The sequence below is a fragment of the Ahaetulla prasina genome, chromosome 16 (assembly GCF_028640845.1).
Source record: "Ahaetulla prasina isolate Xishuangbanna chromosome 16, ASM2864084v1, whole genome shotgun sequence".
In the NCBI taxonomy this organism is placed as follows: domain Eukaryota; kingdom Metazoa; phylum Chordata; class Lepidosauria; order Squamata; family Colubridae; genus Ahaetulla; species Ahaetulla prasina.
The window spans coordinates 9,869,807-9,897,500 of NC_080554.1; the positions used below are offsets into that span (position 1 = coordinate 9,869,807).

Here is a 27,694-nt window from a genome sequence, read left to right on the forward strand (position 1 = left end):
AGAAGCAGAAGAAAAGGAGGAGGAGGAGGAGGAGGAGGAGGAAGAAATAGAAGAGAAGGAGGAGGAGGAGGAGGAGGAGGAGGAGGAGGGGAGAAGGAGGAGGAGGAGGAGGAGGAGAAAGAGGAGGAGGAAGAGGAAGAGGAGGAGGAGGAAGAAATAGAAGAAGAGGAGGAAGAAGAGGAAGAAAAGAGGAGGAAGGAGGAGAAGGAAGAAGAAGCAGAAGAAGAGAAGGAGGAGGAGGAGGAGGAGAAAAGAGGAGGAAGAGGAGGAGGAGGTAGAAGGAGGAAGAAGAGGAAGAAAAGAGGGGGAAGAAGAGGAAGAGGAGGAGGAGGAGGAAGAAGAAGCAGAAGAGGAGGAGGAGGAAGAAGAAGAAGAAGAAGAAGAGAAGGAGGAGGAGGAGGAGGAGGAGGAGGAGGAGGAGGTGGTGGAGGAGGAGGAGGAGAAGAATTAGATGGAGGAGGAGGAGAAATAATCTCAAGGGAGGGAAAGGATATTTGAGCACCCAGACTAGAAAAGAAAACCTGAGCAAAATCCCCAAGCGTTTCCTCTTTTTCATCTCCAAAATTGAGGCTTTTTTTTCAAATGCAGCAAGCATCAGCGTATAGATGCTACTGGCTTGGAGTATGAAAATAATCAGAGCACGGAGTAACATTGATGCTACTGTCTTGGAGTATGGAGATACTCAGAGCATGGATGGTGGGGGGTATTGGGAATACTAAACAGTCAGAGGAAAATTTGAAGAGCTTAAAAAAAAACAACCACGGAAATCGGGTGTGAGAGTTACACATGTCCCTTCACTCTACAAATTGTGCTCCTCTCCATTTCTAGGTGGCTGCGCACTTTGCTCCTTGGCTTAAGATCAAAATGCACCTGATGGGGTTTTTTCCCAAAAAAAAAAAAAAAGCATGCAGACCCAAAAAGTTGCAGTTTTAGCACAAGGGCAAGTTTGGGGGGAAACGCAAAGACAGAAGTCCGGCGTCTTCATGAATGAATATCCCAGGACCAAAGGTTTCCAAGCTTTTAGGCTTGTGCTCATCCCTCTCACTCTCTCTTTCTCTCTCTCTCTCTCATATTCTGGAGATATTCAGATATTCTAAAGAGAGAGAGAGAAATTCCCTGAGGATGGGTTTGTTCTGTCCTCCTTCGCCTCCATCCGAGTGATGGCTTAATTAGCCGGCACTATCAGCTCTGGCAGCAGAATAGTGAACGTCTGCCAAGTTCTCTAATATCTCCCTCGACGCTGGTGAGTCACTTCAGCTCTTAGTTAATCAGTTGATTTGCCGGCTACGAAGAGACACAGCAGTGCTCACTGCCTTTATATCCTGTGGGGTGTGGCTCCATGACTCAGCACTTCCTAGGCCTGCCCCACCCCTGCTTCTGTTGTTCCTGCCTCTCCTGCCTACGAAACCTAGGGTCCAACCACGCCTGATGGCTATCAGCTGGGTCTGAAGGCGTGGCCTGGGGGGGGAAGAGTCAGGGGACGGAGGTTTCATTATCTCTTCCACCTGGCCTGCTTCTGGCTCCTGGAGCTGAGCCAGGGAAGCCGGTGCTCCCGAGATAAGTCCTGACGGCTCTTCCCCCTCACTTTCCAAGTCACTTTCTGGCAGCAGGCCCGGCTCCAAGTCACTTTCTGGCAGGAGGCCCAGCTCGGGGGGCGCAGACACAACAGGGTTCCAGCACGAAGAATAAACCTTTGGTCCTGGGAACCGACTCAAGATTGGTTCTTCCAACATTCTCAGCTTATCCTCAACTCTGAAACCCCGAGTTGGGTTGGTACAAGAATCAAACTGAGGTCTGTAGAAAGTGGTGAGCTTACTAATCGGCAGAAACAGTGATGGTATTCAGTCGGTTCTATCTGGTTTGGGAGAACCGGTAGTAGCGGCTGCAGGAGGCTCTGCCCACCCGCGCACATCATCATGCTCCATTTTTGACACTCCGTACATGTGTGGAAGGCCCTGTGCATGCACAGAGGTGGCGCATGTGAGTGAAGCGAGCACACGCACACTCACATTTGTGAACCGGTAGCAAAGGTAAGTGAATAGCACCGGTGGGCAGAGAAGAACCCAAGTCCTCCTCTTCTGACTCTCTTTTTCTCAGTTCCGATCTCTTCCACCGCATCACCATTAAGAGAGTGGAAGAGCGGAGGAAAGCTGCCGTTTCGAATAGCTTCGACCTCAACCTGCAAACATCAGAAAAACAACCCGGCTGTGGAAAGACCTTCTCGCTGACTTACCTGGCTCCCTTTTGGGCCAGGCTCCCCTATCGGTCCAGGTAATCCCTAAAACACAAGAGGGGAGAGAGAAAGAAACGAAAGGCAAATTAATTTGGAGAGGTTCCCGCTTGGAGCATCTTTGAGGAAAGCAGCAAAAGGCCAGGAGAGAGGAAACAGGCTGCTGGGAATTGGGAAAGCGCCAAGGAAAAACCAGAAAGGAATTTTAAAAATCGGGGAGGGGGCAAGACAAATATTAATAATAATAATAATAGACATCTTCCTAGCTAATGGTTGGAGGGAGATGACTCTGCAAAGAAAAATATCTGGGATTTTATTTATTTTTTAAGAGGAATTTGTTCCAAGGGTAATCCAAAACAGGTACCCTGTGCCCAGAGAAGGCATATTCAAATCGAAATGGACAGCCCCATTGCCAGGATCAAATAGGTAGAATAGAATAACAAGAGTTGGAAGGGACCTTGGAGGTCTTCTAGTCCAACCCCTTGCTTAGGTGTAGGATACCCTACACCCAGTGGTGGGCTGCAACTGGTTTAACAACCAGTTCGGTGATTGCACGCTTCACGCAGCGTTCAAAATACAGCAATTTTGAAGCTCAGCTGCTTCTAAGGCAGCCCCGGTAAGTAGAACAGCGGAGGCGCGGGAATCAGCTGGACCACACGAATCAGCTGAGCCAGAAAGAAGGAAATATAGGATAGAATAGGGAGTGGATGGGCGGGGCCAGCTGATCATCGGAACTACCGGTTCGCCTGAACTGGTCCAAACCAGCAGCAGCCCACCGCTGCCTACAGCGTTTCAGACAAATGGTTCTCTTCTTAAAAACTTCCAGTGTTGGAGTATTTACAACTTCTGGAGGCAAGTTGTCCCACTGATTAATTGTTCTAACTGTCAGGAAATTCCTCCTTAGTTCTAAGTGGCTTCTCTCCTTAGTTTAGTGATCATGTGCTCTCTTGCTTCTAAATACAGACGCACGTCATCCAACCATTGGCCAGCACGAGACAGGTCTGTCAATGGCTTTTTAGCGGGAGGTGAAGGTTGGACGAGACGTTCCCCGTTTGGCAGACGTTGGAAGCCCAAACATCTGGATCTAGAACAGGAAGGCAGGAGCTAAGACTTATTGTTGCCGTAGGGTAGGGCTGGTGGGGGGGGTACGAAGCTGCCATGCCAACTCCTATTAACCCACTGGGTCCGCCCACACAGCTTCCAGTTGGCTCCGTATCCCCAACTTGGAAGGGGTGTGAAGATCGACGTCCAACCTGCTCTTCAATCCCTGGCTGAGTGGATGTCAGAAGCATCTGGATTGCCCTTCTGGGAAGGACAGTGATGGATCTAGAAAAGTTCCCCCCCCCCATGTGTTTTTCATAAATAGTTTGCTCACCGCGTTTTATTGTCCTTCGGTTCTGACTTTTATGGAAAAGCCTAACGGTTTACGGAGGGGAAGACAAAAAACTGGGAAACAAAGAAGGACGCCGTTTGTTGGGCCAACCTCATCTCGCCAAGTTGCAATCCCGCCCCCCAAGAAAAAATAATAATAGGGTCTGTCGGAGACAATGTCACGATGGGACAAACGCAGGGGTGGGCTCCTGAGGGTTCGGCAAGGTTTGGGCGATCCTCTAGCCAAGGATCACCACGGTTCAATGAACCCCTAAATTCCACCTCTGGTTGGCCCCATCCACCCCGCCCCGCTCCTCCCAGGAGTCTCCAAGCGGCCTGTTCATCATTCCAGGTAACTGCAGGGGCCGCACGGAAGGTCTGGGAGGGCAAAAAACGGGCCTACTAGAGGTTCTGGAAGACCAGAAACAGGCCTGTTTCCACGCTCCGGAGGGTCTCCACACCTTAGGGGAAGCTGTTTTTGCACTCCCGGAAGCTCAAGGAAACCCTCCAGAGCCTGGGGAAGGTGAAAAAACAGGCCTCCCAGAAGTTCCAGAAGTCTGGAAATGAGCCTGTTTCCGGCCTCCGGAGGACCACCGGACCCTAGGGGAAGCAGTTTTCGCCCTCCTGGAGGCTCAAGGAAAGCGTCCAGAGCCTGGGGAGGGCGGAAAATGCTCCCTTTTGCCATGATGCAAGCGGCCGACTAGGCCACGCCCACCATGGCCACGCCCACCCAGCAACAGGGCAGCAAACCTGTTGCTAAAGGATCTGAGGCCCATCCCTGGACAAAGGAGCAAGTTGGAGTATTTTCAAGATTTAAATCTTCATTCTTTTCTTTTTAATCTTGAGGCAGGATGTCAACCTCCTCTTTTTCCAGGCAGAAAAATTCACTTTCGTGTTATTGGCCCCTATGGAATTATCCGTCCCTTTTTGGTTTGGGAAAAAAAAAAATTATTATTATTTTTGCAGGAGGTTTCTGTAACTCCCAAAAACGTTGACTTGATGTTGTCTGACGAAATGAGGCTTACTCGCAAGATACCCAAACCCAATTTTTTTTCCATTCAGCCTGAGAAAAAGACATCAAAAGGGGGGCTGCCCTATATTGAAGGAAGTTGCAGAAATTGTTCTTCTCACATTGATAGGTTTGTGGGGTCCGTGGGGTGGGGGCTCTCTGAGCTTGGTTGTTTTCTTGCAGACATTTCGTGACCCAACTAGGGAACATCATCAGTGCTAGAAGGAAATGGGCTTTTTGGAAGGAAGTAGAAGGGGGGGGAGGAACAGAGGAGGAGAAGGAAGATGAGGAGGAGTGTAGGAACCTTGGTCCTCTCTGAGCTTGGTTGTTTTCTTGCAGATGTTTCGTGACCCAACTAGGGAACATCATCAGTGCTAGAAGGGAGTGGTCTTTGTGGAGAGGAGGGGGAAGAGGAGGAATGGACCGTGGGGTCCTTGCTCCTCTCTGAGCTTGGTGGTCTTCTTGAAGACATTTCATGACCCAATTAGGGAACATCATCAGTGCTGGAAAGGAGAGTTGTTTGTGGAGTGGAGGAGGACTGTGAGATCCTTGGTGCACTCTGATGCTACTAGCACTGGATCTCCAATGCCGATGATGATACCTACCGTGTTTCCCCGAAAGTAAGACCCTGTCTTATATTGGCACCAGGTCTTATTTTCAGGGGTGTGTGGCATCCACTGACTTACCTCACTTGCGCGCATCTACCCTGGCCTCCTTTTCGCTATCATGAGGCCTTCAGAAACTTCTTCTGCAGCATGTTATCGGTCTCTGCAGCCGATAACCGAGCTCCGGATCGATCCGGAGCTCTGTTATCGGTGGCAGAGCCCTTCAAGAAAGCCTTGCTGCCTGCAGAAGAAATGGGCGAGCAAAGCAGGTGTCGGGCTGTGCGAAGCCTGGCTGCACCTGTCCGAAGGTAAGTAGCAGGGCAGCTCCACCCACCCGCCCCATGCCCACCCTAGCTTAATTTTTACCGGTGCACCCTGGAATGGGTGGAGTCTTAATTAGGGCTTATTTTGGGACTAGGTCATATTTTCAGGGAAACGCGGTAGTTGGGTCATGAAACGTCTGCAAATCCACAACCAAACTTAGAGACCACCAAGGATTGGCCAATATTCTCTTCTGATGATTGACAAGTTTGCCCACCATGCACTAATCAAAAGGGTCCTCTGAAGTCCCCAAGAACATTCAAAACCTTTGTTAGAAAGAAAGAAAGAAAGAAAGAAAGAAAGAAAGAAAGAAAGAAAGAAAGAAAGAAAGAAAGAAAGAAAGAAGGAAAGAAAGAAAGAAAGAAAGAAAGATCAGACAATATCTCCCCTTATTCAGGGGTTTGTTGCGAGACAAGGAACTCACCTGATCGAATCAACGGGCATAGATATCAAATATGTTGTTGGGTTAATCACCCGGTTTCCAGAAGAGCAGCCTCTCAGGAAGAATCTGAGGGTTGGAAGGCCTCCTCCCTGACATCCTAGCTTTCCCCTGTTTGTGGTCCGCCAGCAGCCTGCGGAGCTGGCAGCGCAGTCAGACAGCGATGAGGCTGAGGAAGAACATGGCCCAGTCCTGGAGGCTGGGGAAGGCCCGGATGAGGGCTCTGCATTGGAGGCAGAGGTGGGGCCAGGGCCATCAGGGAGTGATGTGCGGACTCCGGAGCCTTGAGGCTAAGAGTAGTGAGGCAGAGGAACAGGAGGAGCCTGTTCCTAATGCACGCATGAGAAGAGCTGCCAGAAGGTAAGAGCAGCTAAAGCAAAGAGGACAATTCGGGAGTAGGGCCAAGAGATTATTGGCCCCTCCCATTAAGGCTTAAAAGACCAGCAATGGCTCTTGGGCTCTTTGCCGGAAAACAATGTTGATAGACTTGCTCCTTGTCTTGCTGCATTTATTTCTTGCCGGCGTCTTCTGCTTCTGAACTTTTGCCAAGAAAAGCCTTTGGCAGTTTGCCTAATTAGACCAAGGTTGGTGATAAGACTGAAGAATTGTGTTATGAAGAATTTGTTTTGAATTAGTTTGGACGACACCAAGAATGAGTTTAATTCTCAGCTGTTCTAATAAAGTCTGTTGGTTTTCAAACCGATTGCATCTAATAATACCTATTTGGGCCTGGATCACAACATCCCCATGCAGAGAAGAATGGAGGAGGCAACCCCTCCTGATAGGATCCGAAATCACCGACCAGGATTTTTGCCTCCCACCCACCCACCACCCAACCACCCTGTGCTGCGTTCAGCACAATAAAAGATTTACTGCACCTGCCTGCCAGGATAACCTTTCGCTCCTGGGTTTCCTTGAACACCTCTGTTGCCCTGTCCAAAAAGAAAATGCAAAAGAAGAGTTAGATAAAGGTAAAGGTTCCCCTCGCACATACGTGCTAGTCGTTCCCGACTCTAGGGGGTGGTGCTCATCTCCGTTTCAAAGCCGAAGAGCCAGCGCTGTCCAAAGACGTCTCCGGGGTCATGTGGCCAGCATGACTCAATGCCAAAGGCGCACGGAACACTGTTACCTTCTCACCAAAGGTGGTCCCTATTTTTTCTACTTGCATTTTTTACGTGCTTTCGACACTGCTAGGTTGGCAGAAGCTGAGATAAGTAACGGGAGCTCACCCCGTTACACGGCAGCACTAGGGATTCAAACGGCTGAGCAGCCGACCTTTCGATCGACAAGCTCAACGTCCTAGCCCCTGAGCCACCGTGTCCCTCAAAGAAGAGTTAGCGGAGGGGAAAAAAGAGAATAGGAAGGATTAAGTTCAATTCCTACATCCAATTGTCTTGAGAAAACAGCTGGTAGAAGAAGGCCTGAAGTTTCGATGGAGAACCTGTGATTTATTTATTTATTTAAAAAATTCTATCCATCCAGAACTTCTGGCCAACCACGAGACGAGCATCCCACCCTAAAGGCATGGAAAAAAAAATAATCTCAAAATCAGGAGAAATACTCACGGGCTCTCCAGGGTGGCCTGTTGGACCGAGATAGCCTTTATGTCCCTGTTAGAAAGAATAAACATGGACATATAAATCCGTAGAGATTCTCCGTCATCCAGGTCACGGTTGTCCCAAAGGGGACTTTCTTGTTTTGTCTTTTCTTTTGAAGATGTTTTGCTTCTCATCCAAGAAGCTTCTTCAGCTCTGACAGGATGCTGGTGGGGAATGGAAGGGTTTATATTCCTTGCAGACAGCTGGTCATTTGCATCCTTTTTTAGAGGGTCATTGAAGCACTTGGAGGCAGGGGTGGGATTCAGAAATTTTAGCAAGGGGTTCTCTGCCCGGTTGCTGGGTGGGCGTGGCCCAGCCTCCTGCACCATGGGAGAAGGGGCGTTTTTGCCCTCCCCAGACTCTCGAGGCTTTCCTTAAGCCTCTGGGATGGTGAAAACAGCCTCCCCCAGACTCCGGAGGCCAGAAACGGCCCCATTTTCAGACTTCCAGTACTTCCGGTAGGCCCGTTTTCACCCTCCCCCAGGCTCTGGAGGCTTTCCTTGAGACTCTGAAAGGGCGACAATGGCCTCCCCCAAGTGTTACAAGGATTATTGTCTGCAGTCTTGGCAGGATTAGTTTGAGATATAGTCCCTAACTCTCAAGGAGCCGCCTTCAGCTGCTCCTGTAAGGTATTTCCAGTTCCTGTAATATGTAGATATATACCTGTAATGATGGCTTGTTGGGGGTTCTTTGACTTATGATTAAACTACTTGAAAAACCAGGCTCTGTAGGCCCAGGATTCCAGAACTCCCGGTAGGCCCATTTTTCACCCTCCCAGAGCCTCCATGCAGCCCCTAGCATCCAAAACGATGCGTGGAGACTCCTGGGGGGGGAGGGGCAGGGTGGGTGGGATCAGCCAGTCTTTGCAACAACCAGTTCAGTGAACCGGATTAAAATTAACATCCGGTTCACCCGAACAGGTCCGAACCGGCTGAATCCCACCCCTGCTTGGAGGTTTATCTGTGTGTTGTGACTCCAGCCCCCGAACCTGGCCCCATGCCCGAAAGTGACTCTGAGAGTGAGGGGGAAGGGCCGGTAAGGCTTACCGCGGGAGCATTGATTCCTTTGGCTCGGCTCCAGGAGCCAGAACCAGACCAGTCGGAGGACGTAATGAGGCCGTCATCCCCTGATTCCTCCCTTTCTCAGGCTACGCCTTCAGACCCAGCTGATAATAATAATAATCAAGCTTGGATCGACCCGCACTTCAGAAGATTAGAGAGGCGGTGTCATCAAAAGGAATCAATCAATCAAAGGCTCCTGCCCCACCCCACAGGATATATAAGGAGCTTTGGGACTGCTCTCACTCCACGGGAAGCAAAAGTTAGCTGAACCGTTTCAAAGAGAGCTGAAAGTCTTACTCTGTGAGTCATTTGTTTGAACTTTGGCAGGCAGCTGCGATTTCTCTGCCAGGACTGATAAGAGCCGTGAATCCACTGGCTGAAGGCCAGCTCGTTGATCCGAAGTGGGGAAGGAGACAGACCATCGTGTTCTCAGGGTCACCTGAGTGGTTGTTCCTGTAGTTGCCTCCTGAAAAAAAGCACCTTTGGGACAACCAGGACTGAGAATCTCTACAGACTTTTAGCTATACAATTCGGGATGAACACCCCTCGAATGTTGTAGGAATGGATTTCCAGAGGAAAAATTGCAGACTACAGGAACCATTTGCAGCACTCAGCTGATCCTGAGGACACAGATGAATCGCCAAATGGCCTCAACGACCCTCTAGAACAGCGGTTCTCAACCTGTGGGTCGGGACCCCATTAGGGGTCAAATGACAATTTGCCAGGGGTCGCCTAAGACCATCGGAAATATGGGAAGTATACTTGCAAGTGGAAGAATCACGGTCCAATGGTTGACTCCACAAGCCAGCTGCAGGCTCTTCAAATCGCTAGCCGAATTCGGCTTCAGGCACGATGAATTAAAAAAGAGAGAAATCTTTGCTCTGATGTCTCCCTCTCAAGCCAGCTGCAATCACTCCCAATCGCTAGCCTAATCTGGCTTCAGGCACGGTAAACTTAATAGGGGAGGAGTCTCCGCTTTAATGCCTCCGTCCTCAAGGCAATCGCAAGCAGTTCAGATCGCTAGCCAATACGGCTTCAGGCGCGATAAATTCAAAACGAAAATAATTTTACAGTTGGGGTCGCCACATCGTGGGGAATTGTATTAAAGGGGTCGCAGCACTGTAAAGGTTGAAAACCATTGCTTTAAAGGGATGCAAATGAGCAGCTGTCTGCAAGGAATATGAATCCTTCCATTCCCCCACTATCAGGGGTGGTATTCGCTTCCTTTCCCTATTGGCATGCGCCCAACCTCAAAAATGTGCCTATATAGGATGGCATAGACCAGTGGTAGTCAACCTGATCCCTACCGCCCACTAGTGGGCTTTCCAGCTTTCATGGTGGGCGGTAAGGGTTTTGTCCGATACTGAAGCACTTTCCTTTTTTTTAATTTAATTGACTTTTAAAAAAAAAAAATCATAGCATCATTTAAAAACATTTTCATTAGGTTTTCATCAAATTCCCTGTGACAATTTAAATTTCTGAAAATATACTATTTGTATCGCCCGCACGTAAGTTTAGTTCACGTTACGTAAGTGAAACTAAATGGCGCTATAGTGCGACCGCAAACAAAAGACTCTCGTCTCAGAATAGCTCGCGCATCTCCCCCCACACCACCCGGCTGTAACAGACAAGCAGAGCTGTTAGCGGCACCCCCAACCCAATCCACGATGCGCGAGCGCCATGCGCAGACGACGATACACCACGCATTACTGTGGAACTGGTGGGCGGTTAGAAAATTTTACTACTAACAGAGATACAAAAGTGGGCGGTAAGTATAAAAAGGTTGACTACCCCTGGCATAGACAGTTTGCCGGGCCCACCTGCGATTTCCGCTACTGGTTCGGGTGAACCGCTCCAAACCGGTTGAATACCACCTGTGCCCACTACCCTATTCAGAGCCGAAGAAGCTTCTTGGATGAGAAGCGAAACGTCTTCAAAACAAAAAAAACAAGAAAGTCCCGTTGCTCTTGAAAAGCCACCTTTGGGACACGGACATATAACTATTTAGTAGTTTAGGGAAAAGACGTCTTCCAAACGCAAGAAGGTAGATGCCCACATAGGCTCCAACGTTATAAAACCACCAAGAACCAGCATTGTGGCTTGCTTGGAGCCACCTTCTTTATGTTGAGCGAGGAGATACCAGACCATTCTTGGATGAGGTGGAGATACCACACGCCAAACTATGTGGCTGTTTTTGCCAGTGTCTGCTACTAAAAAAAAAAGAGAAAAAAGAATTTGCCACCCAATACGCTGGTGATAACTTCCACGGCTTCCTGCAGATTTCTTGGTCCTCTCAAGCAGCACGAGAAATGTATGAAATCAGAAGTGAAGCTTCCTGATGTGCCAAATTCCTTCTTTACGCATGGAAGCTGGGCCAGCTGTCGGTCATAATAGATCATCTTGCCGTGGGATGGGGCCAGTTGTCTAATTCAGCATGTGGCTTCCTACATTGCTTAGGATAGAAACACAGCACAGCTGGCGGAAAGTCTGTGGAGTTTGCTAAACTCGCCCCCACGTTTCCAGAGCCCAAGCTCCCTCTTAAACAGAAAGATTCGGTATTCAGTCTACGAACGTAAGATCCAGCAGCCTTCCAGTATTTGAGAGGTGGCCACAAAGAATAACAGAATAACAGACGGGTTGGAAGGGGCCTTGTAGGTCATCTAGGCCAACCCACTCCTCAAGCAGGAGATCCTATGCTATTTCTGACAGATGGCAGTCCAGTCTCTTCTTGAAAGCCTCCAGGGATGAAGCTCCCACAACTTCTGTTCCATGGGTTGATTGTTCTCGCTGTCGGAAAATGTCTCCTTATTTCCAGGTTGAATCTCTCCTTGATCAGTTTCCATCCATTCTTCCTTGTCTGGCCTTCGGGTGCTTTGGAAAACAGGTTGACCCTCTTCCTCCTCTCTGTGGCAGCCCCTCAAGTTTTGGAAGATACTATCATGTCTTCCCTGGTCCTTCTCTTCGCTAGACTAGCCATGCCCAATTCCTTCAACCGTTCTTCATATAGTTTAGCCTCCAGTCCGCTAACCATCTTGGTTGCTCTTCTCTGCACTCTTTCTGGAGTCTCAACATTTTTTTTATAGTGTGGTGACCAAAACTGGATGCAGTATTCTAGGTGTGGTCTTACTAAGGTTTTATAGAGTAGTATTAGGACCTCACTTGACTTGATTGTATCTCTGTGTTAATGCAATTCAGGATTGCATTGGCTTTTTTGGGCTGCCGCCGTGCACTCATATTTAATTGGTTGTCCACTAACACTCCAAGATCCTGCTCACAGTTACTGCTATTAAGCCTGGTTTGTTGTAATCTATTTTGGTTTTTCTTGCCTAAGTGTAAGACAAGAAATAACAGATGGAAACTAATCAAGGGGAGAAGCAACTTGGAATTAAGGAGAAATTTCCTAACAGTAAGGACAATTAACCAGTGGAACAGCTTGCCTCCAGAAGTTGTGGGTGCTTCATCACTGGAGGTTTTTAAGAAGAGACTGGACAACTACTTGTCTATAATAGTATAGGGCCCTGATGGTGAACCTATGGCATGCGTGCCACAGGCGGTACGCGTAGCCATATTGGTGGCCACGCGAGCTCAGCTCCGGTGCGTGCATGCTAATTTTCCTGCCTGTCCGTGGGACCAGAAGTTGGCAAAGGGGCCGTTTTCAGCCTCCAGAGGGCCTCAGGGGGCGGGGAAAGCTTTTTTCGCCCTCCCCAGACTCCTAGAAAGGCTCTAGAGCCTTGTGAGAGAGAAAAACGGGCCTACCGGGCCATCGCGTGCCAGGAGCAGGGGGAGCGGGGGGGAGGTCGCACGCATGCACAATAGCAGGGCACATAGAATTATGGATGTGAGCATGCGCGCACGACCCCTCCCCCCATCTTGCCTGGGCACCCCTGGACTAGAAGACCTCCAAGATCTCTTCCAGCTCTATTCTGACTGATACCCAAAATTAGTGATGGCAAACCTTTGACGTCACTGTGTGCCAGAAGTGGCATGCGAAACCATCCTGCGCAATATGTGCGGCCCTGCTGACCTTCGCGTGCATGGGAGTGCCGATACCTGGAAGAGCGGTGGTCCATCGCACATGCGTGAGCCAGCCCCTGAACACCTGGATTTCCGGCACGCTTGCCATAGGTTTGCCAGCACTACTCTAAATTGACTCTGAAGTCAGCACCACCTTCGATGCATTAAAATTGCAGGAATTAAAATTTTACTACCTCAAACCAAACCATCCACTTCATCCATAAACCTGGCCCACAATTTGCTCACAGGATCCTGAACAAACTCTAGGCAAACTTGATGGTCCTTAAAGCTGCTTGACTGACCCTGTGTGTTGTTGTTGTTGTTTTTTATTTATTTATTTGCATTTATATCCCGCCCTTCTCCGAAGACTCAGGGCAGCTTACACTGTGTTAAGCAATAGTCTTCATCCATTTGTATATTATATACAAAGTCAACTTTTATTGCCCCCAACAATCTGGGTCCTCATTTTACCTACCTTATAAAGGATGGAAGGCTGAGTCAACCTTGGGCCTGGTGGGACTTGAACCTGCAGTAATTGCAAGCAGCTGTGCTAATAACAGACAGACTTAGTCTGCTGAGCCACTAGAGGCCGTTATGAAAGAGGTGGAGAAATCGGGCTTTTAAGCAAATGTTGATAGACATCCCCAAGAGTCTTCAAGAGAGAACTGGAAATGTCAGGAGACAGAAGAAAAAAAAGGACCATCTGGATTCACTCTTTTTTTCCGTAAGCTTCTGGAAAATTCCAAACTGTCAATCACAATTGAGTTTTCTTTTGGGAGAAGAGGACTACTAATCTCTCGTCTCTTGGTGGCAGGCTTAATCCCCAGCTGATGGTCCGTGTGACAGTCCAGAAAGAGAAGAAGAGAAGAAATGATGACCAAAGCAAACAGCTTTGTACATCCATCAAAGGGGGGGGGGAGAGACCGCAAACACAGCCCTGTTTAATGGTGAGCTGAAAACTTTCCAGGGGTTGATCCAGATCCAAAAAAGTACTTTACAGTTATGACAATAAAAAAAAATGTCAGGCGCCTCAAACCTGGAGGGCGGGGGGACCTATTTGTAGATTCCTACGTAACAGTCGTTGGCCACTTTTCTTTCTTTTTTTTAAATAGACGCTTCTGAGTTCTTCAGGTCCAGACCCAAAACTGGACTGATCCAGAAATAGACAATTCTGCAGACAGACAGATTAACAGAGTTGGAAGGGGCTTTGTAGGTCATCTAGTCCAACCCCCCACCCAAGCAGGAGACCCTACACCATTTCTGACCAATGGCAGTCCAATCTTTTCTTGAAAGTCTCAAGTGATGAAGCTCCCACAACTTCCGAAGGCAACTTCTGTTCCATGGGTTGATTGTTCTCATGGTCAGAAAAGTTCTCCTTATTTCCAGGTTGAATCTCTCCTTGGTCAGTTTCCATCCATTGTTCCTTGTCTGGCCTTCGGGTGCTTTGGAAAATATGTTGACCCCTTCCTCTCTGTGGCAGCCCCTCAAATATTGGAAGATGCTATCCTGTCTCCCCTGATCCTTCACTTCACTAGACTAGCCATGCCCAGTCCCTGCAACCGTTCATTGTATGTTGTAGCCTCCAGTCTCTTCATCATCCTGGTTGCTCTTCTCTGCACTTTTTCTAGAGTCTCAACATCTTTTTTATAGTGTGGTGACCAAAACTGGATGCAGTCCTCTACATGTGGTCTTATTAGGGCTTTATAGAGTGGTATTAACAAATAATTCCCTCAACACTGTCAAACTATTTACCAAATCTGCACTACTATCAATTTTCTCATAGTTCCCATCACCCATCTCTTTCCACTTATGACTGTATGACTGTAACTTTGTTGCTGGCAATCCTTATGATTTATATTGACATATTGACCATCAATTGTGTTGTAAATGTTGTACCTTGATGAACGTATCTTTTCTTTTATGTACACTGAGAGCATATGCACCAAGACAAATTCCTTGTGTGTCCAATCACACTTGGCCAATAAAAATTCTATTCTATTCTATTCTATTAGTATTTCACTAATATCACAGATCGGATACAATGCCAAATTTTAATCCGCGTGGAGATGGATCACTCACAATAACCCAGGTATAACTTCCTTGGAAACTGGAAAGGGGAACCTTCTCCAGATGTGGGAGGAACAGAGGTGGAAGGATGACCGTTGAAGACCCATCAACCACCGCTAGAAAGGGCTGCAAAAGCGACATTTGAAATTGCTGGGGTTTTGGTGGAGGTTGTTGTTGTTGTTTTGAAGGCAACTCTGCATGGTTCAGTCAGCCTCTTTGGGATACCCTCGTCACGGGGCAAAAGGCATTGTGTGTAAATCCAAGGCTGGAACAAACATCTGAAGAAGTCACAGGGCAGAGTCCCGGTGCGTGTGTGTGGCTGTTTCCATTGTGTCATGAGAACCAAGGAACTGGAGAAAAAATGGACTCGTGTCTCAGCAAAAGCAGAAAATACGTGCACTGCCAACTCATGAGCTGGGGGGGGGGATGTGTGGGGCTTGGCAGAGGTTCAGTTATGCCAAAACATAACCCAACACTGTTCTTGCCTTGCCACGCAATACTTCTAAGATTGCTTTGTAAGGCAGGAGGCCCCTTTCTCACCTTCTCCCAAAGAACATTAAGTTTCCCACACTCTGGACTTCTACACATTCTGGTTTCCAGAAAAAGGAAAACAGAGAAAGCTTTCTAAACCAAAGGTATTTGCAGTAGAGCAAGTCGACGGAGAAGTTACAACCTTCCACTCCTAAATTCCCAGACGTTCTCTCTCCTTCTCTCTTTGAACTTAGGGATCATTAGAGTGACCTCTCCCCTTCCTATGGACCTTTTCAATAAATGTCGCTTTGGTAACAGGGTGGACCACCAGCTTGCCTGTTGATGTCGCTGCACTACAACTCCCGGCATCCAGTAGGGCAGTTGGAAGCTGACATTCAACAACTCCTATGTAGGTACCCCAGGATCAATACTCTTGATCTGGGACCTCTCATGTAAAGTTGGGCCAAAGGACCAGATCATAAATTCTTGGAAGGCTCTTTCTAACCACTCAATGTTCCTTCAAGAATGGAGCACCTCCTGAAGTTGTTCTTGAAGATGTTCCTCCAGAATACTAATCTTGCATAGCTTCTTTTCCAAAAACACCACACTACTAACCAGAGCATATAAAACATTTGCTAGACCAATTCTAGAATACAGCTCGCCTGTCTGGAACCCTCACCACATTTCTGATGTCAATACAATTGAACGTGTCCAGAAATATTTTACAAGAAGAGTTCTTCACTCCTCTGAAAACAACAAAATACCTTATGCCACCAGACTTGAAATCCTAGGCTTAGAAAACTTAGAACTCCATCGCCTTCCACAAGACCTAAGTTTAACTCATAGAATCATCTATTGTAATGTCCTTCCTGTTAAAGACTACTTCAGCTTTAATTGCAATAATACAAGAGCAACCAATAGATTTAAACTTAATGTTAACCGCTTTAATCTAGATTGCAGAAAATATGACTTCTGTAACAGAATCATCAGTGCTTGGAACACTTTACCTGGCTCTGTGGTTTCTTCCCATAATCCCAAAAGCTTTAACCAAAAACTATCTACTATTGACCTCACCCCATTCCTAAGAGGACCATAAGGGGCGTGCATAAGAGCACAAACGTGCCTACCGTTCCTGTCCTATTGTTTTTCTTTTTTCTTCTTATAAATATATATGCTTATACCTCCTTATATTTCTTCATATATATGTTTATATACTATATAATCTTTTTGTGTGATGCTTATGTATATTGTTGTGACTAAATAAATAAATAAATGAAATAAATGAAATACATCAATGAAGCCCTACTATTCAAGGCTACTAAAGAATTCCTGCTTGTCTCAAATAATACTTGGGTTCGGGAGGGGCCAAAATGTCAGTTGATCCCATACTCAGTCCACCTCAGGAGAACCACCCAATAGGATCCACCCCAGAATTAAAAAAAAAGTTCTTACCTTCCTACCAGGTGATCCAGGAAATCCTGTCAAACCAGGTAAGCCCATATGACCCTGCAACCAGAAGAAGGAAGGGATGAGTTTTATTTGACCCGGCCACCAGAAATCTAAGCATGAATGAACGTTATAACGTCAAATCTTCACGACCGCAAAGATCATCTCAGGGGACGAGGGGTTGTGATTGAAAGCTAACTGAGCTTCTCCTTCTACCCATGTAATGTTGACATGTTTGCAACCTGGAACAATCTCAAAACCATAGAGATGGTGGTAGACTTTAGGAGAAACCCTCCCATACTTCCACCTCTTACAATACTAGATAACACAGTATCAACAGGAGAGGCCTTCAAATTTCTAGGTTCTATCATATTGCAAGATCTAAAATGGACAGCTAACATCAAAAACGTCATCAAAAAAGCACCACAAAGAATGTTCTTTCTGCGCCAACTCAAGAAGCTCAAACTGCCCAAGGAGCTGCTGATCCAATTCTACAGAGGAATGATTGAGTCTGTCATCTGCACCTCTATAACTGTCTGGTTTGGTTCTGCAACCCAACAAGACAGACACAGACTTCAGAGGATAATTAGAACTGTGGAAAAAACGATTGCTACCCACCTGCCTTCCACTGAAGACCTGTATACTCCACGAGTCAAAAAGAGGGCTGGGAAAATATTTACAGACCCCTTTCGCATCCTGGACATAAGTTGTTTCAACTCCTACTCTCAAAACGATGCTATAGAGCACTGCACACGAGAACAACTAGACACAAGAACAGTTTTTCCCCGATCGCCATTACTCTGCTAGACAAATAATTCCTTCAACACTGTCAAACTATTCACTAAGTCTGCATTATTATTACTATTAATCTTCTCATCACCCATCTCCTCCCACTTAGGACTATATGACTTTTAACCTGTTGCTGATATCCTTAAGATTTATATTGATTGTTTCCTAGTATGATTCGATTGTTTATTTGTACCCTATGACTATCATTAAGTGTCATACACTCAAAACCATAGAAATGATGGTAGACTTTAGGAGAAACCCTCCCATACTACCATCTCTTACAATACTAGACAACACAGTATCAACAGTAGAGACCTTCTAATTTCTAGGTTCTAGAATAACTCTTGACGAATGTATCTTCTCTTTTTATGTACACTGAGAGCATATGCACTAAAGACAAATTCCTTGTGTGTCCAATCACACTTGACCAATAAAGAATTCTATTCTATTCTATTCTATTCTATTCTATTCTATTCTATTCTATTCTATTCTATTCCATTTCACTCTATTCATTATTTCATATTCTATTCTATTCTATTCTATTCTATTCTATTCCATTCCATTCCATTCCATTCTATTCTATTCATTATTTCATATTCTATTCTATTCTATTCTATTCTATTCTATTCTATTCTATTCTATTCTATTCTATGCTATTCTATTCCACTCTATTCATTATTTCATATTCTATTCTATTCTATTCTATTCTATTCTATTCTATTCTATTCTATTCTATTCTATTCCATTCCATTCCATTCCACTCTATTATTTCATTTTCTATTCTATTCTATTCTATTCTATTCTATTCTATTCTATTCTATTCCATTCCATTCCATTCCATTCCATTCCACTCTATTCATTATTTCATTTTCTATTCTATTCTATTCTATTTCTATTCTATTATATTCCATCCATTATATTCATTATTTCATTTTCTATTCTATTCTATTCTATTCTATTCTATTCTATTCTATTCTATTCTATTCCATTCCATTCCATTCCATTCCACTCTATTCATTATTTCATATTCTATTCTATTCTATTCTATTCTATTCCATTCTATTCTATTCTGTTCTATTCCATCAGGAAGGTGGTTTTCTGGGCATAGGCGTGCGCTGATTTTTCTTGTACTATTCAAAGTCTGTCTCCTTTTGATATTTTAGTACAAGGGGAACCACAGAAAAAACTCTGCCATTCAGAGGATTAAAAACATCATAAACTAATGTCAGATCACTTCCAGGAGACCTCCCACCCCAGGCTAATCTCTTGAGACTGTTTAAGCATGGCTGTATAAATGCTAGTTAATCTGGTGTTTGTCTACCATTGCCAAGGATCTTCTCATCTCTTCTGGCATATTCAAAAAGTCAGAAAGTGATTCTTCTTGCACATCCACTGAGGCTGGGAGAACAATCCACCAGCACATACAGTAAATCAAGTTAACTACCGTAAATATTTGTGACATTTCCTAGTCCATTGAGAAGCGGGGAAAAGAGGAATGCAAAAATCCTGTGCAGTAATAAAAAAGATTTTAGACTGTGTGGAAATGAATAGATTAACCTTAAGAACAAAAGAGAAAGAGGAATCGGTGTATTTCAAGACATGGGAAAGATTCTATGTATGGTTAGAAAAGAGATATGAATAAAAGAGGGTAGATAAATAATTTAAATTATAGAAAGTTAAATGAGGGAAATGACAAAAAAGAAAGAGAAACCCAGATAACGCCAGAGTAAATGGAAAAGGGGGATGGGGGAGGAAAGAAAGAAGATTATAAATATAAATGTACAATTATGAAATGATAGATTGGGTAAAATGGAAAAGAAATCGAAAAGAAAGTATATATTATTACAGAATCAGAGTTGCTCAGATATCAAATAAGGGAAATATTAGACAACAAAGGTGAAGGAAAAGAAGAGAGGAATAGAGGGTAAGATAGAGGAGGAGAGGGAGAGAGAGAGATGGAAGAAAGGGGAAGGAGAGAAAGAAAGGATAGGGGACAAGAGTAGGAGAAAAGGTGAGAAAGGAAGAAAAGAGGGGAGGAGTGGGGGAGAGGAAGGGGAAGGAGGGAGGAAAGGAGGAGGAAGAAAGTAGGAGAGGCGAGGATGGAAGGAGGGGAGAGAGGAGAAGGTTTGTTGTGAAATGAAGGGAAAGAAAGGGTAGAAGAGCAACCCCGAATGTAATTAAAATGTTTTATTTTTGGTGCTTTCTTCAGAAAAAAATATGTACGATTATTTATAGACAAGAAAATGTACGTTTACAATATGTGTGTAAGAAAATAAAAATAAAAAACTTTTTTACAGTAACAAAAAAATGGAATGCAAAAATCCTCATGACACTCAGCGTGCTCGAAAAAACACAATGCGATCCCACCGAATGCAAGAAAACCGAGTGCTACTTTACCTTCGGACCATATCGCGCTTTCCCAGGGGATAATCCCGGGTCTCCTTTCTGGCCCTGGAAAACGGAGAACAAAATTGGAATGTGCTGAAATGAGTAAATTGACATTTGAAATTAGAGAGCAGGAAGATAAACAATATTAAAAGAGATGGGATTTATTTTATCAATGGTTAGATTAAAAAAATATAGTGAAGCTTGATAGAGGTTTTTATTTTATTTTATTTATTTATTTTGTCAAACACAACAATATATATAAGTATAAGCATGAAATAACCACACAAATTGAATACCACCAAAGGGAACATTAGGACAGGAACGGTAGGCACGCTGGTGCTCTTATGCACACCCCTTAATAATGTAAGAATTGTCGAAATACATATTGATTTAAGATGACGAAACGAATGATGCAATACAGTTAACATAAAATTTAGAACATTTTATACGAAATGAGGGAAGAAATACTTAATAATTAACTAAATGATTAATTGACCAAAATACTTGGATATGTATTAGATTGGTAAAATGTAAAATTAGATAAATCATACGTTATACCTGTATACTGCACGAATCAAGAAGAGGGCCGTGAAAATATTTACAGACCCCTCGCATCCTGGACATAAACTGTTTCAACTCCTACCCTCAAAACGACGCTATAGAGCACTGCACACCAGAACAACTAGCCACAAGAACAGTTTTTTCCCGAAGGCCATCACTCTGCTAAACAAATAATTCCATCAACATTGTCAGACTATTTACTGAATCTGCACTACTATTAATCTTCTCATAGTTCCCATCACTAATCTCTTTCCATTTATGACTGTATGACTATAACTTGTTGCTGGCAATCCTTATGATTTATATTGATTTATTGACCATCATTTGTGTTGTAAATGTTGTACTTTGATGAACGTATCTTTTCTTTTATATACACTGAGAGCATCTGCACCAAGACAAATTCCTTGTGTGTCCAATCACACTTGGCCAATAAATTCTATTCTATTCTATTCTATTCTATTCTATTCTTTCATTCCACATTCTATTCTATTCTATTCTATTCTATTCTATTCTATTCTATTCTATTCTATTCTTATGAATATGGTGAAATTGCACAAAAGATTTGTAGCCAACCAACCGACACACTGTTTGTATTTGTATTGAAGGTGTTTTTTATGTAAGTTTGTCTAAAATATAAAAAAAATATTTTAAAAAAATATATATTGAGCGTCGCTGTAAGAGAACGCAAAATATTGCAAGAGATGGTGGGGGCAACCTCCAAGAGAATTTGAACAACAGGGAGAAGTTTTCTAAAATGCCGACCTTTCGTTAGTAGATCCGAGTTGAGCAAATGAATTTATTTTATTTATTTATTTAGTCAATCATATATAAGATAACAGGTAAAAGTATAAACATAATTTGGATACATGAAAAGAGTAAGTAAAAAGGGAATATTAGGACAGGGACGGTAGGCAGGCTGGTGCTCTTATGCATGCCCCTTAGCCTTTTTTATCATTACAGGAAAGAATCAACCATCAACCGCAGCGGTTAGAGTGCAGTACTGCAGGCTATGTCTTCCGACTGCTTGTCTGCTTGCAATTTGGCAGTTCGAATCCCACCAGAATGAGATTCCTGGATTGTTGGGGAGCAAGAGGCTGACTCCACTGTAGAGCAGTGGTGAAATCCAATTTTTTTTTACTAACGGTTCTGTGGGCGTGGCGTGGTGGGCGTGGCAGGGGAAGGATACTGCAAAATCTTCATTCCCTCCCCATTCCTGGGGAAAGGATATTGCAAAATCTCCATTCCCACCCAAATCTGGGACCAGCCAGAGGTGACATTTGCCAGTTCTCAAATGCCAACTCAAAGTTTCCACTGCCGGTTCTCCGGAACCTGTCAGAACCTGCTGGATTTCACCCCTGCTGTAAAGCGCTGTGAAGCAGTATATAAGTCTAAGTTATTGCTATCTAAAGGCATACAGTATGTATATGCTGTACAGTATATACCGCTTATATACAGCGGTATATAAGTCTAAGCTATTGCTACCTAAAGGCATACAGAAGACTGAATTGACTCAGGTTAGCCCAGCTTTTATCCTATGTCAATCATCAAGCTCCATTCCAGTCTTCATTCCCTCAAGAGAAGACAAAGGGAAGGAAGAACCAGAGACACAAAGTTTTGGCTCAGCGATATTGGCGTGGATGGTTCCTCCAGCAACACTGGAACACAATTCAATCCCTTCCCATAGCTGGCCTTCCAAGACAGCTCTACATTAAAATATTTGCATCTTAAACATACCTTATTTTCTGGAGTATAAGACACAACTTTTCCCCCCAAAAAAAGAGGGTGAAAATCTGGGTGCATCTTATACTCCGAATGTAGCCCTGCCCAGCTTCTCAAACAAAGGTTTCAGAGGCTGAAAAAGCATCAGAAATGAAGCTTCAGAAAAGAACCCTCTAAACAGAGCTTCAGAAAAGAAGCCCCCAAATAGAGCTTCAGAAAAAAAGCCTCCAAATAGAGCTTCAGAAAAGAAGCCTCCAAACAGAGCTTCAGAGACTATTTTTCTGAAGCTGTTTCAGAGACTTTCAGAGACAGGGGAAAAAAAGTTTTTTCTGAAACAGAGTTTCAGAAGTTTCAGAGGCAGAAAAAAAAAAAAGCAAGGCACAGAGCTCACAACCAAGGAACCTGTTGCTAAAATTCACCTCTGGGAACAGCTGCTTGAGGGTATTCCGGGAGGCCGAACCACCTGCCAATCAGCTTTTTTCTTATTTTCCTCCCCCAAAACTAAGGTGCATCTTATACTCCGAAAAATACGGTGTCTATAGGTGTCAGTCAGTACCATAAGTGAAGTTGCAGTTCAGAAGGTTGCATTGCTCAAGCTTATACACAAGAGTCTAGTCAGCTGAAGCTCAATGCTAAATTGGCAGTGGAATTCAAGAGGGACTGGATTGTTTATGGCAATGTCACGACTCTAAGCTGATGACTTGTTTAACTCCACTGCCTGCTCTCCTTCTGCATTTGACCCCATAATATAATCAAGAGAGCTTCATAATGTAAATTTTGGACACCTAAAACTTCTAAATAGGCTTTTGAAAGCTTTCCAGGTCTTGGGCATAGCGCCAGTTATGCCTAGTGGGTAATAATCCAACTCTCCCTTCTATGTGGGAAGATTATTCTTTTTTCCTTTTTCCTCTTTGTTTAGCTAAAAAACAAAAAAAAGTGAAGCCTATCAAATAAACTCCTGGAGACTTCAAGCACCGATCAAGTTTTCTCGGCCGCACAATGGGTTGCCGTCACCTTCTGCAATGTGGAGAGACGAAATGAAGACTGTAACAAGCCTAAATTGAGTTAAGCATGTTTTAGCAGTTAACTTTTATCATTGTAATTTACTTTAGACCATGTGACCCAAAGTGTCGTGTGTTCATTTAATTGTAGGATCCTTTATAGCTGCGCCAATGTTCCGTTGACGACTCCGAGTTTTTTTTTAAATTTATTTATTTATTTTTTCGTCTTTGAATCAGACTCACTTCCTGCCAACTACAAGATCAGGTCCATGCAATTCTCTAGTAACTTTCCTATAAAGTGTTTTGCCCTTCCCTACATATTCCTAGAGTAAAAAGACTCACACATCTGGCTATGTTACTCAAGGCAGAATTACAACTTAGGTCTTCTTCTGCTACTGGTCCGGGGTTTTCGGTCACCAGACTAAACTGGTGATCTTCATGATTCCCGGAGAACATATGTATTTGGGGAAAGCTTTCTCTGGGCACAATGAGAATATATCTGCTGGGGGGAAAAACTCCACATTGGCGACACGAAGGGCATCCGGCCAGTAAATACTCAGCTCCATTCAGTTGCCCAGATGTCACCCCATAAGGGATTATGGGGTCATTAAAAGAGGATGATATGTATTTGGGGAAGGGTAACAGCTCAGTGGCTAAGTTGCTGAGCTTGTCGATCGAAAGGTTGGCAGTTCAGCGGTTCGAATCCCTAGTGCCACGTAACGGGGTGAGTTCCCGTGACTTGTCCCAGCTTCTGCCAACCTAGCAGTTCGAAAGCACATTAAAAAATGCAAGTAGAAAAATAAGGACCACTTTTGGTGGGAAGGGAACAGCGTTCCATGCGCCTTCATTGTTGAGCTATATGACCACGGAGATGGCTTCGGACAGCGCTGGCTCTTCAGCTTTGAACCAGAGATGAGCACCGCCCCCTAGAATCAGGAACGGCTAGCACGTATGTGCGAGGGGAAGCTTTACCTTTAACAGATTAAAAGATGCATATGACTGCTACTTTTTTGCTCCTTTCTCTGGAGATTGCTCCTGCAGCTGAGTAGTCCTCACATCTTCTGGTGGCCTTCCAACCAAGGCATTCTTCTCTTGCATTTGGAGCTTCTATAGAACATGCTACATACTAGACTTGTCTTGACTCACCAGTCAATATAAGATATAAAGGTAAAGGTTCCCCTCGCACATACGTGCTAGTCGTTCCCGACTCTAGGGGGCGGTGCTCATCTCCGTTTCAAAGCCGAAGAGCCAGCGCTGTCCAAAGACGTCTCCGTGGTCATGTGGCCGGCATGACTCAATGCCAAAGGCGCACGGAACGCTGTCACCTTCCCACCAAAGGTGGTCCCTATTTTTTCTACTTGCAATTTTTTAATGTGCTTTCGAACTGCTAGGTTGGCAGAAGCTGGGACAAGTCACAGGAGCTCACCCCGTTACACGGCGCTAGGGATTCAAACCGCTGAACTGCCAACCTTTTGATTGACAAGCTCAGCGTCTTAGCCCCTAAGCCACCGCGTCCCTATATAAGATATAAGATCTTATATAAGACATAAGGTCTATTTAATCGGGGTGGGGCGGCTCATCTGAATGCAAAGAAACCCACGACTCGGTGTAACCTCCTAACTTCAGAAATAACCACACAATTCCTGGATCCTCTCAAATCGCTAGAGAAAATTGTCTTACCGCCACCCAAGTCCATAGACTCTGGAAGCATCTCTTCAGCCGGACAAATCTTATTAAAACGGATAAGTTTCATGAGCTACCGGTCTTCTTCTGCTACAGATTTTTGGGTGTGTATGTGTTTTTTTTAAATTAACTGATGGTCTCACATCTTACATGAACTTGGCCCGACTCTGCTTGGAGGCATCGTCTCCAGCAATGAGTGGTGGGACAAAGAACCTGCCACATGTAATAACGGAATAATGGAGTTGGAAGGGACCTTGGAGATCTTCTAGTCCAACCTCCTGCTGAAGTTGGAGACCCTATACCTTTTCAGGCAAACGGCAGTCCAGTTTCTTCTTTAAAAACCTCCAGTTTTGGAGCACCCACAACTTCCGGTGGCAAGCTGTTCCACTGGTGAATTGTTCTCACTGTTAGGAAGTTTCTCCTTAATTCCAGGTTGCTTCTCTCCTTGGATCAGTTTCCATCCATTGCTTCTTCGTCCTGCCTGCTGGTGCTTTGGAAAATCTTTATGGCAGCATTTCAGATTTTGGTTTAGTTCCAGGTTGCTTCTCTCCTTGATTAGTTTAGTCCAAGGGGTCTCCAACCTTGGCAACTTTAAGCCTGGTGGATTTCAACTCCCAGCTTTGCTGGCTGGGGGATTCTGGGAGTTGAAGTCCACCAGGCTTAAAGTTGCCAAGGTTGGAGACCCCCTGGTTTAGTCCACAGTGATGCTATACAGGTAGTCTCGACTTACAACCGCAACTGCGCACCCCCCAAACTTTTGTCGGTAAGCGAGACACTTGTCCAAATGCATTTTGCCGCATCCGACAATTTCTTCTTCTTTACGCCAAGTGCCTGATCTTCGGACCTTTCGCCGTGAGCTAAAAACACACTTATTTATTCAAGCGGGACTGGCATAATAGTTTTACTATTTTAAATTGGGTTTTTATTGTTTTAAGGTTCTTAAATTTTTAAATTTTAATGTCGGCCTTTTTTTCTGTAATTTGCTTTGTTTTAAATTCTGGTTTTAATTGTATATATATTGAGTTTTATTCTTGGCTGTACACCGCCCTGAGTCCTTCGGGAGAAGGGCGGTATAAAAATCTAATAAACAAATAAATAAATAAATAATTTGGCTTTGCCACCCTGGTTCGGTGAATCACTACAGTTGTTAACGTAGTAACGCAGTTGTGAAATGAATTTGACTACCCCAACGACTTTATAATAATCAATAATAATAATAATAATAATAATAATAATAATAATAATAATAATAATAATAATAATAATAATAATAATAATTTAATTTTTATACAGCCCTACTCCCGAAGGACTCAGGGCGGTGAACAGGCAAAATAAAAACAACAATCAAATACATACAGTAGAATAAAATATTAATTAAAAAACTTATTTAAATTAGCCCAATCTAAAAATACTTTTAAAATCCCAGAACCTAATTTAAAAATTTAAAACCCTGAAAACAACTAAAATTCTATGCCAGTCCCGCACGGATAAATAAACAGGTCTTAAGCTCGCAAGGTCGCAAAAGGGGACCCACGTGGGACACCGCGACCGTCGTAACTGTGAGTCGGTTGCCAAGCGCCTCAGTTTTGATTAGGCGACCGCGGAGAGGCTTGCGACGGTCGTTAAGCGTGCAAAACGTTCGTACGCAGAGGGGGGGGGCTTCGCATAATTGAACAACCGGTTCGCCCAGCACTGAAAATGAACCCGTCTGCCTTCCGCGCAGCCTCCCATTCATGCACTTGGCTTGCACACGCAATTTGCACACATGCATCCAGCTTAGAAAATGTGGCTAAGTAGGACAACATAGCTCCAGGGCCCGAATCGGTCCGAACCAGCTGAATCCCACCGCTGTTCCTAAGTCACTTGTTTTCAGTGACATTGTAACTTTGAACGGTCACTAAAAGGAACGGTCGTACATCTGCATTAAAGCTTTTGTATCCTTCTTGTATCCTAAAATAAGACCTCCCCTGATCATAAGCCCAATCGGGCTTTTGAGCGCATGACAATAAGGCCAAGCGCTTATTTCAAGGTTTAAAAAACTACAAGACAAGTTCTTATTTTCGGGGAAACACGGTATCTATCTATCTATCATGTTTAATGTATCATCTATCTATCATCTTCTACCATCATCTACATCTATATCTATCTATCTATCTATCTATCTATCTATCTATCTATCTATCTATCTACCTATCCTTCTATATCTATCTATATCTATTTATGTATCTATCTATCTATCATGTACAATGTATCATCTATCTATCTATCATCTTCTACCATCATCTACAACTATCTATCTATCTATCTATCTATCTATCTATCTATCTATCTATCTATCTATCTATCTATCTATCTATCTATCTATCTACCTACCTACCTACCTACCTATCTATCATCTATCCATATCTATCTATCTATCTATCTATCTATCTATCTATCTATCTATCTATCTATCTATCTATCTATCTATCTATCTATCATCTATCCATCTATATCTATCTATATCTATTTATGTATCAATCTATCTATCATGTACATGTACAATGTATCATCTATCTATCTATCATCTTCTACCATCATTTACAACTATCTATCTATCTATCTATCTATCTATCTATCTATCTATCTATCTATCTATCTATCTACCTATCTATCATCTATCCATATCTATCTATCTATCTTCTATCCATCTATACCTATACCTATACCTATCATCTATCTATCTACCTACCTGCCTGCCTGCCTGCCTATGTCATCTATCTATCTATCTACCTATCTATCTATCTATCTATCTATCTATCTATCTATCTATCTATCTATCTATCTATCTATCTACCTATCTATCATCTATCCATATCTATCTATCTATCTATCTATCTATCTATCTATCTATCTATCTATCTATCTATCATCTATCCATC

At 44.1% G+C, this 27,694-nt stretch overlaps 1 protein-coding gene across 1 annotated transcript in view; it reads right to left on the reverse strand.

The window, feature by feature from the left end:
• Positions 1 to 27,694, reverse strand: part of LOC131186096 (collagen alpha-1(XXVII) chain-like) — a 238,539-nt gene that overhangs the window by 164,952 nt on the left and 45,893 nt on the right. The window contains exons 6-10 of the mRNA XM_058159356.1: positions 19,819 to 19,872; positions 16,639 to 16,692; positions 7,541 to 7,585; positions 6,854 to 6,907; positions 2,234 to 2,278 (exon numbers count right to left, since the gene is read on the reverse strand). Of these exons, the coding sequence (XP_058015339.1) occupies positions 2,234 to 2,278; positions 6,854 to 6,907; positions 7,541 to 7,585; positions 16,639 to 16,692; positions 19,819 to 19,872 (252 nt within the window). The remainder of the gene's footprint in view (positions 1 to 2,233; positions 2,279 to 6,853; positions 6,908 to 7,540; positions 7,586 to 16,638; positions 16,693 to 19,818; positions 19,873 to 27,694) is intronic.